The sequence below is a fragment of the Vombatus ursinus genome, unplaced genomic scaffold (assembly GCF_900497805.2).
Source record: "Vombatus ursinus unplaced genomic scaffold, bare-nosed wombat genome assembly UNPS02014781.1, whole genome shotgun sequence".
NCBI classification, from domain to species: domain Eukaryota; kingdom Metazoa; phylum Chordata; class Mammalia; order Diprotodontia; family Vombatidae; genus Vombatus; species Vombatus ursinus.
This window is the reverse complement of record NW_020954559.1, coordinates 44,494,416-44,516,150: the sequence shown is the minus strand read 5'-3', so window position 1 is coordinate 44,516,150 and position 21,735 is coordinate 44,494,416. Positions and strand designations below refer to the sequence as shown.

At 38.7% G+C, this 21,735-nt stretch overlaps 1 protein-coding gene across 2 annotated transcripts in view; it reads right to left on the bottom strand.

Moving 5' to 3' along the window:
- Positions 1 to 21,735, bottom strand: part of LOC114046229 (UDP-glucuronic acid decarboxylase 1) — a 148,350-nt gene that overhangs the window by 58,809 nt on the left and 67,806 nt on the right. For both annotated transcript variants that reach the window (XM_027866470.1, XM_027866472.1), the window contains exons 5-6: positions 12,317 to 12,377; positions 7,220 to 7,400 (exon numbers count right to left, since the gene is read on the bottom strand). In XM_027866470.1, the coding sequence (XP_027722271.1) occupies positions 7,220 to 7,400; positions 12,317 to 12,377 (242 nt within the window). The remainder of the gene's footprint in view (positions 1 to 7,219; positions 7,401 to 12,316; positions 12,378 to 21,735) is intronic.

Sequence of the window (21,735 nt, the reverse complement as noted above, 5' to 3'; positions counted from 1 at the left end):
CAATTTTCATATGACATTCTTGCTCATTAGAAACCAAGCAAAAAAATCCAGTCTCCCCATGGCATAAACCAGCCCATATGCAAACTCTAAGACAGAACCTGCCCAAGCACAGGAAGAAATTTTGAAATGGGGCTTTTAAAAAACCAGCCCAATTAAGTTAGTTGAATAATACTTTTTTTTCAGTGAAAAGACTTTTTTATTTTATGTAAAACTAAAAAATAATACTTTTTTTTGAGTAAAAAAAAGTGGGGGGGCTGGGCACCGAGTTCAAGAACAATTAAGTGAAAGAAGCTTTCATGGAGTTTAACTTTTGCTTACTCAATTCTGAAGGTTATTTGCTAACAGACTGGCTTCTTCCAAAGTGGGCTGCTTTCAGCTTATGGGGTGAACGCAAGTTTTACTTATCTGTCTTCTTTGGCTTTTGTTGCTGTTCAGTCGTGTCTGACTCTTCGTGACCCCATTTGGGGTTTTCTTGGCAGATCCTGGTGGTTTGCTATTTCCTTCTCTAGCTCATTTTACAGATGAGGAAACTGAGGCTAACAAGGTAGAGTGACTTGCCCAGGATCACACAACTAATAAGTGTCTGAGGCTAGATTTGAACTCAGGAAGGTGAGTCTTCCTGACTTGCACTGCACTAGATCCATTGTGCCACCGAGCTGCCCATTCTTTTGCTTAACTGTACAGATAATTAAAAGTAAGACTGAGTATTAGAACATTTTGGTTTCATCATATAAGTAGCTTCCTTTACAATTTCAATTACAATACAAATATTCCATATCATTCTCACTTGTCATGCCCCACTTGCCTTCTACGGGCTCTCAATATAGACTGAATTTGTATTTGAAGTTTTTAAAAATTACCATGAGTCTTAATGATAAACTTTGGTATAAAATCAGGGCAGATCTAACAGCCTGGCTTGCTTTCCACCCCAATTTACAAAGTGATTCCTTTCTGTTCCTTTAAGATCTGGCTCTTAAAAGTTTTCTGATCCTCTGTATAAATGACTGAGGCTGCATGACACTTGTAAGATATGTTAATGACAAGGGTTCCTTTCATCTAAGTGTTGGAGTAGATGGCTTCTGAGGTCTCTTGCAACTCTCTGATTTTATGATTTATAAAAATACTATTGCAGAATGAATATTAAATACCCTTCATATGTTTAAAGTAATAATACATTCAAAGGAATAAAGGAAAAGCAACAAAGCCTGTTGGGAAGATAACTTTCCCCTAAATATCACACTGGTGACAAACTATTGACATGTTGGCCTTGAGAACGTGGGTGAACCATATGATCATCTGACATCTTGCTGAACGAGTCTTCAGCATAAACTATAGAAGGGCAATTTTTTAGCTGACGCTCTATTCAAGTCGTGATTTCTCACCTCTCTATTTGTTAGTGGGCAGAATGGCAATGTTGTGGCTGCTGCTCCCGCTCCCTAACTACTGTAGAAAGCACCCCTATGGCGCTGAGCAAAAATCTAAACAAACCAGTTTTTATCCATCCTGTTCAAGATGGAATCTGAAAGCAATATAGAAGCAAAAATTTAAAAACAAAACCAAAAACCATAAAAAACCCAAAAAACTGTCACTTTAGGGTTAGCCGAGTGATTTTTAAAATTCATTATTATCTCATTTGATCCTCACAACAATCCTGTGAGTTAACTGCTACAATTATTATTGAGAGGCAAGGACCTGGGTTTTAAACCTACCTCAGATGTTTGCAACCTGGACAACTTTACACCCGTCACCACCTCTCTGAGCCTCAGTTGCCTAAACTGTAAAATGAAGGGGTGGATCAGTGAGTCTCTGAGGTCCCCTCCATCTCTAAATCTATGATCCTGCCATCATCATTTTATAGATAAGAAAATTGAAGCTCAGAGAAGTCACTTGACTTCACCTAGGGATACTCCATCACCTGGCGATATGATGACAACCTAGGTTGTCCCTGACTCCAAACATAGTACTCTTTCCACTGTAACACTGACACCTCTCCACACTCCTTCTTTGCTTTCTTTTTTCCCCTCCCCTCCTTGTTTTTGATGTGTCTTTTCTTAGATTTTGTCTCCCATGAATTCCGAGGCACGAGCTTCCTATGAAATTGTGGAAATTATTGCTAATCTTCCTTTAGTTTAGTTATTCCTTAGTTGGGTGGATAAATATAAAGAGTATTCTCTATCCCCTTCCTTTTCATACAACCTATTTTTAGGACAAGAAAGGGGCAAGACTTCACTCTGGTGATGTCAATGGTCCTCTTCGAGAATGAAGGACAAACAACAACAACCCTTCTTTTCCAACGTAACTTTCTCTGCCTCTGTAGTTTTACAGGTAAAAGAGCAAAAGATGACAGTATTACCCCAGGTCCTGTCCTAAAAAGGACATTATTTTAGCTCTAGTTGATGAATTAACTTCTTAAGGGATTATGAAGTGGAGAAATGAGAAAAGAAAAGAAAAAACCCTTCAAATTATCATCAAGGAAAGCTACTTCTATGTAAACACTAAATCATATTAATAGCAATGAACTGGAATGTAAATAAAGCAGCAATGTTAACTCTGCTAGTCTAGAATTAGCTCTATAGCATGTCAACTGTTTATACTTCAGCCTGTAATAAAAATGAAAAATGATTCCAAAGTAGGTTGGTGGAGGATGGGGTGTGGGGAGGAGGGAAGGATGGAAGCAGAAGGCAAAAGACAGGTATGTCCTAGTCATTCGCTACAAGTTTCCTTCCCCTCAATGATACTGACCGCTAAGTGAACCTTCCATAAGCACTGCCTATTTGCAATGTCTGGTAATCTCAGCTAGCAAAATTATGATCCTCAGGGAATGAGCCTGAAGAATTTTAAATTAGTGTAGTTAACCCCGTTTAAAGACATAATTATTTTTACCTTTTCAGAGAACTGCCAAAAATAGCTCAGAAAACACTGTAAGAACACAGGAGTTTTGTTCCCTTTATACTATCAAGGGAAGGGGAGGAGGTAAGGAAAAAGGTTTGGTGTAGACCACACAGACATGAGAGGCATGCCTTGCCGAGGCACTGGCAATACATCAGGGCAAGAGTGGGATGCATGGAGGGTGAGGGTGTGTGTGTGTGTGTGTGTCTGTGTGTGTGTGTGTGTGTGTCCGTGACCATGCATGGATTCCTTCTGGTTTCTTTTAGAGTATGCTTTAACGATGCCTAAGGTCTATGCAAACAAAGCATTTATTAAAATCTGGAAAGAAAACTGCAAGAAACTGAAAAGGAAAATGTCTCCAAGTATCCCACCAGAGCTACTGTCCAGAATGTAAAATCAGCTTATTTCCTATCATGCAGGGAGAAGGCATACATAAAAATAGATGGTCTATTGCACAACACCCCACTGATTCCTCTGCTGAAAGCCTCAGCTCAGCCCCCATGCCAGAGACCATTAAAACTCCAGCCAGACATCCAAGCTACTTTACTTCCACAATGATGGCAAGAGGGCTAATTAAAATTTGAGATGGCGTGTGCCTCTGAAAACGAGGAAGAAATTTCATATTCTCCCTTTAGCCAGTAAGCTCCATTCATGAATGGCTGAATGTAGAGTAAAATATGGCATCATAATTTTTAAAAAATACAAGAGTGGGAAAAAAACCTCAGGATCCAGCACCTTATTCTCGGATAGGCTACTAATGCAGCAGTACCATCCACAGAAGAATATACATATATCTGTGTAAATACATAGAGAAGAGCCAGCATGGCACAGTCACGATAGAAAGTTAGCCTCAAAGATATATCCTAGCTGTGCTACCCTGAACAAATAACTTAACCTGTCAGGGTCCCAGGCAACTACTCAAGATGTAACTTTAGAGAAAATGCTGATTTGCACTGGGAGAGTGAGTTTCCTCATTAGGAATTTGCATTCCAACAGGTCCAGTCCAAAAATATGAACATAGACACAGACACAGACACAGACACAGACACGCACGCCTCCCTTATGCTAGTAACAAAAGTCCCACAATAGTCTTGAGAGAAAAAAAAAACAAAACAAAAATGAAGGGGATTTTTGAGAGCTTGTAAGGTAGTGGAAAAACTAAGTTTCTTTTAGCAGAAAAAGGGAAATACTTTGCTTTATCTTTTGACCTGTGATTGGCCTCCAAGGTCCATTCCAAACTCTAGATTCATTATCCTAAGCATTTGGGATTGCTTGATTTCAAATCAGTTAAATCTTTAACTTTTTTTTTTTTTTTTGGCTAGGCGATGGGGTTAAGTGACTTGCCCAGGGTCACACAGCTAGTAAGTGTTATGTGTCTGAGGTCACATTTGAACTCAGGTCCTCCTGACTCCAGGGCCGGTGCTCTATCCACTGCGCCACCTAGCTGCCCCAAATCAGTTAAATCTTACTTCACATCCACTGAATACAAAAAGCACTGCTGGACCACATTTCAGGGCTATTAAGTTTTCAATTCTCACTTAGAATTATAGAATAGCAGAATCAGAAAAAAGGGATCTTTAAATATAATCAAGTTCAATGCCCTCATTTTTCAGAGGATAAAACTGTTTGATTTTTACATGGTACCCTTTGCAATTAGGCATTTAAATAAATTTCTTTTTCATAATTATGGTAACAGTAATTTTTGAGAACTTACAGAGAAAAGGATTTTGGCTCTTGGCATATAGCCTTGTGAAGTGAGGGAGTGGAACAGGTGATCTCTAAGGTTTTTTAAGCTATACCATTTTATTATCCAAAGATTCTAAAAAGATACAATCTTTGCCTTCTAGCAACTGGTCTTTGCGTTTCATATTTAAGATGTGAAAATTAGAGTTAAGAAATCCCCAAGTTAAATGATTAAAACCATAGCATGAGACTTAAACAATTTAAGTCTGGAAGAGATTTCAGAAATCTCCCTTCATTTTGCAGATGAGAAAACTGAGGCCCCAAGAAATGAAGTGACTTGCCCAAGGTCACATAGTGACTCAATAGGTAGAAGCAGGCTTCTAACCTCTGTATTCTGACAATGAAGTCTTGTATTCTTTCTACTCTACAAGCTCCATGAAAGAGCACAACTCAGATTCTTAAAGTATCATATTATGGTATGCTTGGCAACATTATTTTTGGCCTCTTACAATGATTACTCGGGTATTAATAGTCCAAGTCTTTCATCAATATTCCTCTTTATATCGACCCTGGTCATTGTATAGGTCAGCAACGAAAGAAAACACACACACACACACACACACACACACGCACGCCCCCCTACTTTCCCCACTTTACATCAATATCTAAGGTGAGTGGGCTTTCCCCTGGAGCGCTCTACAATTCAGTCCCCACCTGTCTCCAGACTTATCACTCACCTCCACTTATTCTCCATCCCAACGACTCAAACCAAACATTCTTAAGTTCATCCCACCCTCTCTACTTTCATTCACTATGCCTCATGCCTGCAGTGACCTTTCCAAACTCTGACCCCCAACATCCATTTGTAGAAATTTTTCCCATTCCTCAAGATCTACCTCTAACTCTAAGTAATTTCTTCCTTCTCAAACCTCTCATAAAACTTACTCTGTGTCATGGGGCAGCTAGGTGGTGCAGAGCACTGGCCCTGGAGTCAGGAGGACCTGAGTTCAAATCCGGCCTCTGACACATAACTCTTACTAGCTGTGTGACCCTGGGCAAGACACTTAACCCCATTGCCTAGCCAAAAAAAAAACAAACAAAAAACAACTTAATCTGTCCTTTCCTATGAACTAATCATATATTAGCTAAGATGCTCTTTCAAACAAACATTATTATTTCTGTCTTTGTCTTATGTCCTCTACTAAACAATAAACTCCTTGAGAGGAGGAGCTGGTTATGTCTTTTTCATCTTTGAATTCCCAGCAATGAGCAGAGGTCAGACAAGAGCATCACTGACCTCCCAAATATTAATTATTTTAATTCTTTACCATCCTTCACTCAGTCACCAAAACCCTGTCTTACCTACCAAGGTTCTAATTAAGTATTCCTTCTTTCTGACTCCACACCAAATTCTTAGTGCAGTTGTTTGTTTCTTTGTACAATAAGGAATCAAAAGAAACAAAGAGAAATCCATCTAAAATCTTTGCTTTTGAAACATAATTGTAATAACCTATAAATTCTAAAATTCCAGGCATCTTTTCATCTATAAATGGCCTTCATGCATGGCTGAAGGAAATCTTCACAGAAGAATTGCACGAGGCATATGCTCTGGATGTGCCAGAATGAAATAGTGTAATCACTACCTCATTAATCCAAACAACTTACAAACACCAACAAAAAAATCTAAAACTTTCCAAGGCTAAAGAATGTTTTTAAACATGCTCACACTAGTTTTTGTAAGGGGGAAGAAAGGATTATAAAAAACTTTTTGCTAATTACAAGTATTCTTTTGGGGGGTGAAGAAGATGAGATTTTCCTCCTTTATCTCCCAACTCTCTCCCACCCTGACGAAGGAAAGGAACAAAGCAAAACTACCAGCTGTCAAATAAATCTGAAAGTGCTAACGTCTTGGTAGCTACCAACATATTTCATTGCACCATGCCTGTGCTAACCTAAAGAGACCACTAATCATTTGTTGGCAGTTCCTGGAAGGAATTAAAGACTTCTTTAGGACATATCCCAAACCTCAACTTCTTTCAAGTGCCCAAAGTGGGTGTGTGCGTGTGCGTGTGTGGAGAGGGGGAGAAGGAAGAAGAAAAGGCCAACAAAAAAAAAAAAATATATTTTTTTCTTATGTATAAGACATGAGCTGATAACGATACATGGCAAATGGAGTAAGAATTCACACAGATTGCTAAGAAATCAAATAATCTGAATCACCATGATACTCCCAACTCCCAATTCTTTTCTATACATTATTCATAGGTAATAGGCTACAAAACACAAGTCTTACATGACACACAAATTTCAACTTGCCACTTATTTGATTGGTTTGTTTTATTATTATTATTTTATAATTACTCTATTAACACCATATTAAGCACCAGACACTATGCTAGGAGGTTAGGCTACAAACACAAAAAATGAAACAATCTTTACTGTCCAGAAATTTATATTTAAACAGAATATGGTGACAGGCTATTTAAAAATAACCTCTTAATTAACTGCAAATTTAATGTAAACTTGCTTATGCTTTTTAGCAATTAGCAACAGGATAGGATGCATGAATGCACACACAACAATAAATATTTCCCCCCAAATGAAAACTCTACCCAGAAGCATCACTACATAAGACATGTTCACTCACCTTCAATGTAGAGGGGCTCTACAACATCATGGTTAATTAGCTCAAAGTTTTCATGGCCGATCCAATGTTCCACATTTCTTTTCCTGCCCGTAAAGAAGTTGTCCACAACTGTAACCTCATGGCCATCCATCATTAGTTTGTCAGTAAGATGAGAACCCACAAACCCTGCTCCTCCAGTTATCTGCATTAGGACAGTTTGTATGAAATATTTACAGAAAACACCAAAGAAATCAGATGAAAACAGATTTCACAAACTGGCTTTTGCAGCTGGCTGGGGATGGGGATGGGTGGGGATGGGTGGGGACGGGAAGGGGGAGAAGTGGGAAGGGAAGATGGGAGGGTAAAGATATTTTAGGTAATACCTTTACTTCTACTCCAGAGCAAGCAAGCATAAGTATCTCAACAATCTCTAAAACAACCCAAAGACATTACTCAGGTAATTGTTCAGGAAGGTAGGTGTTACAAATTCACAAATATTCTTTCTCTTATAGAACCTTACATCATGACAGCATTCTGTTCACATGAGATACCCTGAGTAATGCTGGGACAGCATAACCATCTGTAGAAAACCTAACAATTACTTTCATTAGAAGGCACAGAATGGGCAAGATATGAGTCATGCATTGAATGTCTGTGCTAGATAAATAGAGGCTTCCATTACAAGAATTCACCAAGGAAAAAAATTAAGAACAAGTCGATAAGCAAACAATAAGGATTATTCATAGGCTGAAGCTCTAAAAAAACCCAAAAAAATAAAAAAAAACCCCAAAAACCCAAAAAACCACCGGCTGCTTGATTATCACCATGATAAGGTAAATCCTATGTAGAATCTAACTATGTGCTGTTTAAAAAGTGATAGAATTATGTAGTTACTGTGCTGTGACAGGGCTTCAATAACAGCCAAATTCCTAAAATTAAAAGCCACCAGAAACACGGGGCTGATTTCCTTCAAATCATTTGAATGAAAAGATGCTATTAATGCCATATTGTGTGTTTGTGCTTGGGGAATAGGTATGGGAACAAAGCAGGGACCAGACAGGTGTAATCATAAAAAAAGTGAAATTGCCATGTTCTACTCTGATTTTCATTCTCTTATAGGACACTAGTTTAATTCCTTTCATTTAAAAGTTCCCTGACAAAATTTCTAGGTCACCTATGCCCCTCCTGTTCTGCTCAATATACATCCCTTCTCAACCACTCCTCCTTCTCTCGACACCCCCTCCCCAAAAGAAAAAGCTAAAAGGCAGTTTGGTATACCTGAAAGAATACTGATCTTGGGGTCAGAAGATCTATTTATCCTGGCTCAGACATTTCCTAGCTATGCCACTAAATATCACGGTCTCAGTTCCTTCTGTAAAACAGGGACAAAGATACTCATATCCCCCCTTCATACGACTGTCGTGAAAAAAGTGTTTTGAAAATCTTAAAGCATTATATGTCAGCTATTTTATTATGGTGATGAGGAAGAGCAGGTGAACGTAATACCTATCTTAATAAATATATGTTTTATTAATGATTTTGAATTATCATTCTTAGGGAGCAGGTTTGATTGCTCACATGTTAGAATCATGGAACAACAGAATGTTTGAGTCGGGAAAGGATTAGAGAGTCAAAGTTCAAATTTGTGACCTTAGTGACCATCTAGTCTAGCCCTTTCAATTTACAGATGAGGAAACACAGGCCCAAAGAATTTAGGTGACTTGTCCAAGGCCACACAGACAGTAAGTTACAGGGCCAAGGTTCAAATCTAAGTTTTCGGAGTCCAAATCCAGTGCTCTCTTCATCGCACCACATGTCATGAAGAACCCTGGCGGACAAACGGTCCAAATGGGGCATTTTACAGAGGGAGAAACTACAATCCAGAGAGGTTAACTTAGAATGTGCTTAAATTTGCTCACTAGTAATAAAACATTCATAATAACCTTTTAGAATCATAGAATTACACGGCTGAAAGAGACACCTAAACAGATCACCTAAACAGAGATAATAGTTTCTACCCTATCTCATAGGGGGGATACAAGGTAATGACTATAAAAGTACTTTGTGAACCATCAAGAGATATACAAATGAAAGGTAGCATTATCTAGTCCTGCATTTGGAGAACTGAGGCCTAGAGTATATGTCATCTGGGCTCCCAGTGCAGTGCTACTTTCACTACCCTACTAAGCTGTACAGTTTGTCATCATCAATCAGTTCTACGTTTTATTTGAATTAATTTTACTGGTTCATGCTTTTTTTGGGGGGGGGGGACTAGGAGAAAGAAGTACTAAAAAAGTAAATGAGAAAGGGATTACCAAAAAAAAAAAAAACAAAACAACACTACCCTTTAGAATGGAATTGCTATTTTGGTCTCAGTCTCTTTAAGTTCACAAAGTGATTTTACACTTATTACCTCATTTCATCCATGTATCCACCTGGTGAGATAATCAGGGCAGGAATTATTATCTCTGTTTAAATGATCTTGGAGTTGCTTTCAACCCTGTTAAGTCTAACATTTTTTTTTTAAATAAAGCTAAAAGAATGGTGCATCAAAAGTGAAATGTACCATGTACAAAGTAACTAAGATGATCAGCTGTGAATGACTTAGTTATTCCCAGCAACACAACAATCCAAGACAATTCTGAAGGACTTGAAAAATGCTGTCCATCAGAGAAAGAACTGATGGTGTCTGAACACAGATGGAAGCATACTTCTTTTTTACTTTCTTTATTTTTCTTGAGCATTTTTTTGTCTATGTTTTCTATCACAACATGACTATTATGGATATATTTTGCATGACTACACATGTATAACCTATATGGAACTGCATGCCTTCTCAATGAAGGGGTGTGGGGAGGGAGGAAGGGAGAGAATTTGGAACTCAAAGTTTTAAAAACAAATGTTAAAAATTGTTTCTATGTGTTAACTAGGGAAAAATAAATACTAAATTAAAGCTTAAAAATAAAATACAAAAAAAAAAAAGAAAAAGAATGGTACATCAGAGAGACTGCTGAATTTGGAGTCTGATGACTTGGGCTCAAATCCTGGTTCTCTTACTTATCTGTCTGACCTTGTGCAAGTCAACCATTTTCTCCAGGCCTCAGTTTCCTCCTGTGTAAATTGTGTGTGTTGGGGTGGGAGGGAAAAGAGGATTATTCTCTCCAGGTCTTAATTTTTTCCTCTTTAAAGTGAAGAGAGGTTGGATAAGATAACTTTCATAGTCTCTTTCAGCTCCAAACCTATGATCTAGGCTTTAAAAATAGCCCTTTTCTCAACAAGGCAATGGATGTAAACTTATCCTATGGAGAAGGGAAGAGGAAAGGAAAGAGTATTTATTAGGCGCTTGCTGTGTGCCAGGCACTGTGTGCTTTACAAATATAATCTAATTCAATCCTCAAAATAACTCTGGGAGGTAGATGCTATTATGATTCCCATTTTACAGCTAAGGAAATGGAGGCAGATGGAGATTAAGTGACTTGCCCAGGGTGACACAGCTAATAAGTGTCTGGGGCCATATTTGAATTCTGGTCTTCCTGACTCTAGGCCCAGTGCTTTACCTACTGCACCACCTAACTGCCTTGCATTATACAGCCATTTTTGCATCTAAACTGCAGAGTCAACAGTCTAGAACCTGAAGCCATGTATTGTATTTAAGAATTATACAGGCTTGCATCCTGCATTTCATTAACTTCAGTAGTGGCATGAAATTGTGAGAAGGTCCCTTGGCCTTGGCAGTAACCCACCAGAGTTACTTTAATGGAGTAATTCTCCTCTATCAGGAGCACTTAGTGCTTTATGTTACTTAGCTAGGCCGCCAGAACATTTTCTTCTTATCATATTCAGCCCATTAAGCAAGCATTCCTAATAGAAGGAAAACAGATAGACGCTGAGGGCTTCCGGAAGAGGAAAAAAAATTCACCAGGAAAAGGAAATCAACAATAAAAAAGAAACAAATCTTCTTGGTAAATTTATCTAAAGGTAGCAGCAGAAAAGGTTTGTTATCTTTGACAGTGAAAACTGGATTATGAGTTTATACAACTTTGGGTGTTTTCCACGTACAAACTCCAGTTGAAGCATCAATGTTAATGCTTGTTCAGGGTGCCCAAAACAGCTAACTTCAAGCCTGGCATTTACACATGAGGTTGCTCAGCAATAGGGAAAAATGATTTCAAAACTTACTCATTCTTGTGGATAAAAATTTCAACACCCCCTCCATCAAAAGGGCCCCAAGTTTTAGTGCTAGAGAATTTTTAAAGGTGTATAACCATTTCATAAATGATAAGTCACTACATAAATGGACACTTTGATTTTTAGAGCTTAAACTATCATTCTAAACTTGAACCCCACCAAGAAAAAAAACAAAAAACCAAACAGATGAACTTCTTTCTCTTCTCACAGTTTAACTTACCCTAGGGCAATTGCTCTAGAAATAGTAAAGTCAGTACCTTGCAGTTATTTGTAAAACAGAATAAATTCTGCTACCATTCATCACCCTGTGACCTTTGCTACATCATGTATAAATAAAGGCTTCTTCAAAACCATTAGTCCTTCCTATAGAACCTTACACAAGATCATCAAATGGTCATGATTGTGCCATTAATCAGAAAAACTCAGCTAGTCCTATGGCTACAGAAGACTGGAGAGAAATTACTGCCCTGTGCCACTTCATCATGGGTCACTCCATTCAAGCTCAGATGGGGCCACAGATATTTCTGGTGAGCTGTAAAAAGAGGCTGTGACCCAAGCAGAAAGCTGACATTTGAAAGAGAAGTTTCTGGTTTGCTCTGGGTCTGGGTTATGTGACTCACCAGAAAAGGCAGGAGGAGACCAATCTGTCTGCTTTTAAAAAAAGGAGGTTTTATGTAAAGATGGTTTATGTTTGCTACTCAAAGATAAGTAACATTTTTCTTACAAGTGTTTCTCCTTTTTCTTTTTTTTTAAGTTCCTACAAATTGGGCTATTGTGAATACTTGGACAAAATTTGTACTAAACTGAATTTCAAGCATCCTAAAAGGGAAGGGTTATAATTCTTAAGTCATCAAGGATCATAGATTAACAGGATAAAGGAGTTCCATTATTAAAAAGAACACTGTGAATGAAGAATATATGCAAACTTACCAAAATTCTTTTTCGATCCTTTTCTGATAAAAATTTCACTGGTGGGTACTTCTGGGTAAAGCTACAGAATATGAAGACACACAAAAAAATGGAAAGGCAGAATTAGGGTTCTCAATTCATTTTTTGTTAACTGCTGAATCACTAAGAGCTGAGCAGTTCTACAGAACAAACATTTCGCTTCTGCCCATAGTCCTAATGGGCGATGGGAGAGCTGGCCTAGGGCAATTCCTATAGGGAGCTTATATCTACTGTTCACTCAATTCATTGAATAACTGGTATTTAAGCTGTTTGGACACAAACAAACTGGGCATGACTTGGGGTTCCACCCTACAGGAGCCAACCTGCAGCTCAAGCTGGCAACCTACATGACGCACAGTGAAGGCAATAAACATGAGAATCACATACTAAAATAATTGTACAACCGAGGTATTGCTTAAGCCTAGACAGGAGAAAACAGCCGATTCATCCTCTTCCAGTTCTCGGAGCAGGGAGGAACACCAAATTGTGTCAAACAAGGGGTAGAAAGAAATGTTTCTTTTCACTTTTCCAAATATTAGCTCCCTCCCCCCAATTCCTCTGAGCTCCAAGTTTATTTATTTATTTATTTAAACAACCTCTACTTCATCTTTTCTCCTCTCCCCAGCTACCACCAGCCCACCTGGGTAGTATGAAGTCCCAGAAAGCTCATCTATTCCTGTGGTTTCAGCTGCCCCATGGATGCCTTCCAATGAACTCCACTAGTTTTGACTTCCTATAGGACACAGGATCCTGACCTTTTTTTGCGTCACAGAAGTCTGGGGAAGCTTAAGGATCCAATCTCAGAATAATATTTTTAAATGCATAAAAGAAAATACATAGGATTTGAAAGGAAATAAATATAGCTAGTTTAAATACAGTTATCACAGTGGGGGTAAAAAAAGTTCCCAAATCCTAGGTTAAGAACATCTGCTACACAGCTTGTCTATCACCGTGTGTGCAAGCACATACACACATACACATTTGCATATACTCACACACTTGTATACATAAAACACACATATATAGCACATACACATTTGTATGTACATACAGTTGTATATACAAAACACAGACACACACAGACACACACACACAGACATACACATCTCTGGAGAGAAGACACAAATCCACTATGGGAGTTGGACACATAATTGAACAAGACTAGAAAATCAGACTAGATTGCCTATGGGAAATTTCATTGTTCCTTTAAAAAACCCAAACTCCTACCAGAAGCAAAGGGATTATCAGTACTGTTGTGGCTATGAGTAACAGAGGGTCACAGAGAAAAATGTCAGGGGTGTGAGCAGGATGTAGCATATAACAAATATGAAATTTTGAAGGTGAATTGGAGTAAATGATGTCATCAGGGAACCAAGGACTCTACTGGTAGCCTCTCAATATCAGGAAAAATTAAAGGTCAACAGCGTGTTGAGTAGATTCCCTTTGGTGAACCTACGGAATGACACGAACCAGACTGGTATAGGATGGGAAGGTGTGCCTTGGTTATAATCTGCATTGCTGGGGGAAACTCCCAAATCAATGAGACCACACAAGCCATTTAGTATTTGAGCAGGACTCATCAATTTGGGTGTCCTGCACTCACATTCAAACTATTACCAGGTCCCCAGACAAACTTGCCAAGTCTTTTCCAAAAGGCTTCCCTTCTCAAATATCCTCCTTCCAGCACTTGGCTCAGAGCCTGGCACATAGTAGGCACTTACTAAATTACTATCAACTTCACTTGATTGCTACAATATCATCATTTTTCCAACATCAAAGGCAGGGAGTACGTCTAATTTATCTTTGCATTTCCCCAGGACGGTATTTTGCATACAGCAAGAACTTTATAAATATTGAATGAACTGGAAAATCTTTGACTCTTCCCTTTCTTTGTTTGCCTACAGCTAGATCTATAACCAAGCCCCAATATTTCTTCCTTCAAAATGTCTCTTTTATTCACCCTCTCTTCTTCATTGTTACCCTACTCTCCAAGCCTTATTACCTCAGGCCTGGTTTACAAGAGGAGCTACAATAGCTCCTACTACCTACTTCTGTGTAGCATCAATTCATTCCATAACCTTACCGCCCCCCCCTACCCTTTGCATTACAACTTAACCTATATCCTCCATTCTAGTCAACAGATTTGCTCATTGTCTCCGGGACACACCAGTGTTATTCTTACCCACCTGTTTTTGCTCAAGCGATTCCCTCCAGCCTGGAGCACCCTCCTTCCTGCTCAGTATTTAAATATTTGTTGATAGATTATATCTCTCCTCTCTTTTGTGACTGTCCTTTTTTTTTTTTTTGGCTAGGCAATGTGGTTAAGTGACTTGCCCAGGGTCACACAGCTAGTAATTGTCAAGTAGTCTGAGGCTAGATTTGAATTCCTGTCCTCCTGACTCCAGGACCATTGCTCTATTCACTGCACCATCTACCTGTCCCATGACTACACTTCTTGAGCCCTCCACTCTCTTTCCTATCACTATCTTCTTAACTCTTTGGCTTCTGACCTCATTGTTCAACCAGAACCGTTCTCTCCAAAGATACCAATAAATTCTTATTTGCCAAATCTAATGTCTTTTTCTCAAATCTCAATTTTTTTGACCTATCCAAAATCTTTAACACTGTCAATCACCTTTTTCACCTTGATACTATCTTCTCTCTAGATTTTCATGATGATTACTGTATCCTAGCTATCTTCCTACCCATCTGATCATTCCTCTCGGCCTCCTTTTGCTGGATCTTCAACCAGCTCATTGCTGCTAATTGTGAGTGTCCCTTGTGGCTCTGTCCTATGTCTTCTCTTCTCCCTTCTCCCATACTATTTCACTTAGTGATCTTATCAGCTCCCAAGAATTCAATCACCATCTCTCTGCTAATGATTCTCAAATCCACCTCTTCAGTCCCAAGCTCTCTCTTGACCTCCTGTCTTGCACTCCAGTTGTTTACTGGCCATCTCAAACTGGTTACCCCATATACCTCTTAAACTCAGCATGTAGAAAACTGAATTCATTATCCCCTCTGCCTACCCTCAAACCCTCCCTTCTTCTATACTTTCTAAAAAATGCACCACCGTCCTCCTAGTCACCAATGGGATGCAACTTTTGACGTCTGACTCCTCACTCTCACTCCCCGTATCCAATCTGTTATCAAATAAATAGTGGAAGAACTATTGGTAATAATAATTATCATTAATAATAATAATAATATAAAAGCCTGTCAATCAGGAAGATGTAGTATCAAGTCCTACTTCTAACATATAGCAGCTGTGTAGACTTAGCCAAGTCACTTATCCAAGTGGTCAAAGATGCTTTCTAAAACTGAAGTTGTAGAGATGTTTTTGCACTGAGTTTCCTATATTAATAACAGGTCTGGGTCAAAACAACAAATGATATCCATATAGTACTTTATAGGTTTGCGATGTACTTTACACACATTCTTTCCTCCTAGTCACCCAGGTTCACTGTTTAGATGTCATCTTCAACTCCTCATTTTCTCTCCCCACCCCTACATCCAATCTCTTGACAAATCCAGTTAGTTCTACCGTCCTAATACCTCTTACATATATTCCCTTCCCTCCTCTGATATTATCCTTACTTTAGGGCAGGCCCTTATCACTTCACCCCGGGACTTTTGTACCAGCCTATTGGCTGGACACCCTAAATTAAGTTTCTCCCTCTCTAGTTCATCCATCAGCTACCAAAGTGATCTTCCTAAAGGGCTGATATCTCCGTGTCACATGCAAAGCCCCAGCCACCCCCATCCCCAATCAGGAAATTTCAGTATCTCCCAATCATCTCCATGATGAAATACACAATCTTCTGTTTGTCTTTTAAAGCCCTTCGTAACCTGGCCTCTTCCTATCTTCCTTATACCTTACTCCCACTGAGTCATCTACGATCCAGTGACACTGGGCTCCTTGCTGCTTCTCACACATAACCCTTCATCTCCAGATACATGCACTTTCTCTGTTTCCCAGACCTGGAAAGCTCTCCCTTGTCTTTACCTTCTGGCTTCCCTAGATTCCTTCAAGCCCCAGCTGGAATTCCACCTGTTCCAATCCCCCTTGATGCTATTGCTTTCCTTCTGCTAATTACAATTTATTCTGCGTATATCTTGTTTGCACATAGATATTTTCACGTTATCTCCATTAGACTGTGAGTACCTTGAGAGCAGAGACTGTACAATGCCCGGCACACATCAGGCGCTTAACAAGTGCTTACTGAGTAACTGTAACCTAAGAATCCTAATTCTCCTTGTTTTAGGAGTGTGCCTCTAATTATTATTTTTTTTAATTTAAATTTTAAGTTTTTAATTTTTAATTTTCAGTTAAGTGTCTTGTCTCCACTCCCTCCCCTACCTAATGAGAAGGCAAGAAGTATCATACCCACTCTAGCAATGTTTAAAAGCAATAGAAAGGCAAACAGCATGCAGAAGATCTGGGGTTATGTGAGAGGAAGCATTTTATTTCCAAATTAATGATCTATAACGCTTAGAGAAACACTGGTTCCACTCTGAAGGGTTTTTGTTTAACTGTGTTTCCACGCAGAATAGGCTTTTTAGCAGCATGCTCACAGCCTCCTTGGCCGCACACGCGAAGAGAAGAAGGAAGGAGGGCGTATGCTGCCCATAGCAATGGGCTGGCTACGCACCTCTTCCAGAAAAGAGAGACAGTGAAAAGACAGGATTGCTCAAGACAATCTAACACTTTCAAGCACCAGGGCTCAATCAAGATCACAGATTTAGAGCTGGAAGGGATGTTAGAGGTCACCCAGTTCAACAGTGCCTGTACAAATAAATTTACTGGGGCTGTGCCTACTTTGTTAAGCGACAGGCAGACAGAAATGAAGAGAGTGATAATTTGAGAAAACAGTCTATAAATGCTTTTTAACTTTTCCAGATCCACAAGATGTTCAAATTGGAAGGAAACCTAGAGTTCTAAGGCCTTTTTTTTTTTTTTAAACAAATGAGGGTATTGAGGCCTGGAGAAGGTTAAGTGTCTTCCTGCAAGTCATACAGAGAATCACTAGTAGGGCCTAGGCTACTAGCTAAGCGTTTAGATGCCTACAATTGAAATTTTTTCCCATTATGTCACACTTTCCTTTGCTCTTTTTGTATTGTAATCTTAGGATTTAACTTAATATTTGGGGGAAAAAAAGCTGCAGCCCTCTCACTACTCACTTCATTTTCTAATCTCTTGAAAACTACTCTATTTGTCTTTTAAATGAGAGGGAATTGAGGCTTCTGGTTAAGAGGGTGACTGAAAGGTAGTAAAGAGCTTAGGTCTACAGGTAAATCCCAGCAAATACCCGAAAAGGGCCCCAGATAGAGCAATTGTAACAAAAAAAAAATCAGAGAAACAAAATTAAGGTCATTTTTCTAAACCAGAACTGCACCAAAAAAAACCAAAAAACCAAAACAAAAAACAACAACAACAAAAAACCCCACAAAAAAAACAAAGCAAGTCCAAGTAAATAAATGGGCCTGAGGTCATTCAGCTCTGGGAGAAGAACTATGTCAGGGAAGCCGACACAAGCTACTATAAATGATCCTGATGGTCACTGATGTTCTTGGGAAAGGGGTGGGGGGAGGAGTATAAGCCAGCACAAGCTCCAGGAATGGTGGCATGAAGCCAGAAACAGGCCTTGGCCTGTCAGAACAAAAGTAAGAGACAGAGAAATCCTTCACAGGTCATTGAGCAGGGAGATGGGACCTTGTTGTGTATGCCGTGAAGCACAGGGAGGCAAGCAGGAGGAAGGCCAACTCAATGCCTGGAAGGGAGAAGAAGAAGGGAGAGGGGAAAGAGTGGTTTGCAAGAACCCTGAAACTAGCATGATCTCCAACATCCAAATGGGGCCTGTCAGGCATCAGAATCAACTCCCAACTGGGGATTGTTTGAGAAAGAGAGACAGTGGTCCAAACTAGACTCAGTGAGCCCTACTACCAGGAAATGGAAATAGAAGCCAAGGATTGAGAGAGAGAGTAGGGCCTAGGACCAGTCACCCTAGCTAGAGTGGCAGCAGCATCCAGACTACTGCGGCATCCAAAGTACAAAGTCCCAATCTAAGAACTAAAACTAGAAGTAAGAAGGTGAAAACAATCACAGTGAAAGAACGATAAAGGCTAAGAGAAACACAAGCAGTAAATCCAGAAGAAGAGATTAACTCCACAACAAATACAAATAGAGCCTCCAAAAGCAATGGCTTGGCCACATGGACCATAGGAGAAGATGGAAAGAATGAAGCAAGGAATTTAAAACATCAAATTATAGATGAAGTTGGATTTCTGGAGGAAAAAAATTAGAATAACAGAATATGAAAAACCTTATCAAAGTGGTAGACTCCCTGAAAAAGAGAATGGAGTGGATTAGCAGGAATTAAAATAAATTTTGTATAACTTTTTTTTAAAATATGGGAGATCAAATTAAATTCAAGAATCAGACATGATAATAAATACTGGACATACAATAAGACAAAGGGCAAAACACTCCCTGCCTACAATGAACTATTGAGAAGAATACAACATTTACCAAAGTAATTTTTAACAACAGAGCACTTATAATCAGTCACTTAATCAATAAACATTAAGTGCCTACTATGTGCCAGACACTATGCTAATAACTGAAGAAATCAGGAAAGGCCTCATGTGCATAGCAAGTAGCACCTGCTACAAAGCTTTGATTTGAAGGAAGCTAGGAATTCTAAGAGAAAAGGTCAAGAAGGGATGTATTCTGTGGGCTATAGAATGCCATACACAGGAACCAGCTAGCAGCACATTTTGACAAGAACAGAGAATGTGAAAAGGAAAAACTGGAAATAGGAACTGGAAATATCAAGAGAGCCATATTATGGAAGGCATTAAACTCTAGGCTGAGGCATTTGCATTTTATCCTGGGGCAATAGGAAGGCACTGAAAATCTGAGCAGGGAGAAAGACCAAGTCAAATCAATGGTTCAGTTACAGCAATTTGGCAGCTATGTGGAAGATAGATTGAAAAGAGAGGACAGGCAAGAAGCAAACAGATCAGAGAAGACACCATAGCAATAGTTTAGACACAACTTAATTAGGCCTAAACTAGGACAGAGTGTATGAGAAGGAAGATGTTGTAAAGGCAGAATCAATAAGACTTAACTACTAATTGGATACGGAGGGTGGAGAAAAGTCAAGATAACTTCAAGGTTGTGAGCTTGGATTTCTGGGAGGATGCTTTTGTCCTCAACAAAAATGGGGAAGTTTGAAGAACAGATGGATATTTGAGGAAAGATGATGAGTTCCATTTTGGACATTTGACTTTGCAATGCCTGGTCATTCAGGCAGAGATATCCAACAGGTAGCTGGTAATAGGAACACTATAGTTCAGGTGATTTTTTTCTATATAGGTATACAGATCTGGAAATCATCTATGACATGATATTAAATTGATATGATATTAAATTAAATAGACATGATATTAAATTGATGGGAGCTAATGAGCTCACTAAAGGAGATGTACATACATAAACACACATTGATCCGCCTTTCCCTTTTTCTCTCTCCCTCCCACATATTTAATATTGTCTTTTGTGTGTATATATATACACACACACAGACATGTGTACATATATACATGTACACAAATATACACATGTGTATGTATGTATATATGTCTTCATGTGTACATTTATGTGTGTATGAAGAGGGCCCAATACTGAGTTTTGAGAGACACCTATTTTTAGGACAATAAAGGGGCAAGACTCTAGCAAAGGAGACTGAGTGAGAATGATAAGACATGCTAATGGAGAACTGAAAGTGCAAAGTCATGAAAATCAAAGGAGAAAAGAGTATCAGGTTGAAAAAACAGTTCTCTTGATTTCCAGTACAGTGCCTGCAGGAATCAAAAGTAACAAGAACACTGAATAGCTAACCAAGTGTTCACATGAGTTCCACAGATTTCTATTAATGCTATACTGTCAACCATGCTTTTCCAGCAATGCACTATAGAAATGCTTCCTGAAAGTATAGGTAACCACCTCTCCTGACCCACTTAAAGGGAGAGAACCCTGGGGGAAGAAGGGTGACATGGAATGTACCTGGTCTTCAGACAGTCCAGGACAGAGAATTATGGTTATATATCTTATATTTATTGAACTCCACTATGTAGAATTCTGTGCTAATAAAACTATTACTAACAATAAAAACACTGTCTTTCATCTAGATGGCACTTTACAGGTTTCAAAGCTCATAACCTCACAGAGGTAGGAGGAGCAAAACTATCCCCATTTTATAGATAAACTAAGGCTCAGAGATATTTAGTGATTTGCCAAAGGTCACAAAACTATTAAGAATTTAAGGAATTCTGTATTTCAAGCCTTCAGACAACTCTGTGTTATTTTGCACTACAAAGACGTTTAAAAAAATCAGGCTCACAATCTAGTTGGGGAGATAAGACAAATTAATAGGACAAAATAACTAGTAATACAGAATATTACAAAGTAAGCAGTCAAATGAATAAAACAGCTAGTTAATGCAAAAAGGAAATTAAAGGAGAGGAGAGAAAAGAAGAAAAAGAAAGAAGAGAAAAGAAAAGAAGACAAGAGAAAAGAAAAGAAAACTCAGAGGAGAGAGATCACTCTCTCAGGTAAAGCCTAGAACAGCAAGAGCTGTGAATTGGGCATCGAAGGATACACAAGATCCTTCATGAAATCTTTCTATCCTAAGGATACATAAGATTAGGGAGGACAATGAAAGATGCATGCAATTTAAATAGAGAATTTGGAGGAACATTCTGAGCAGAAGAATGCAGCAGGTAGCAGACAGGCATACTGTCAGGACAGTAAATAGACTTGTTTGGTAAGAGCAGAGGGGTTTTTTTTGTAATAGAAAAAATAATGAAATCAACAACAACTAACAACTGCAAGAATAATAATAATCACCTATATAGATCTTTAAAATTTACAGGTACTTTATTTCATTTGATCATCAAAACAACCCTGTGGGATTGGTACTATCCCTACTTTACAGATGAGGAAACCTTCCAAGAAGTTAAATGGCTTGCCCAGGGCCATATAATTATTTTTTTTAATTTTTTAATTTTTATTAATTTATTTTGTTTTATCAATAATCACTTCCATATGCTTTTGAGTTTAAAATTTTTCTCCCCCTTCCTCCCCACCACCCTCCTCAAGACGGGGCACAATTTGATATAAAAATTAAAACCAATAAGAGGAACCATCAGAAAGAGGAAACAAAACTCAAGTGAAGAGAAAAAAAAAATAGCGATTCAACTTCCATAGTTCTTTCTTTGAATGTGATTAGTATTTTCCATCACAAGGCCTCCGGAGATGTCTTAGATCCTCGTACTGCCGGGAAGGGTTAATTTATCAATATTAGTCATCACCCAACGTGGCTGTTACTGTGTACAAC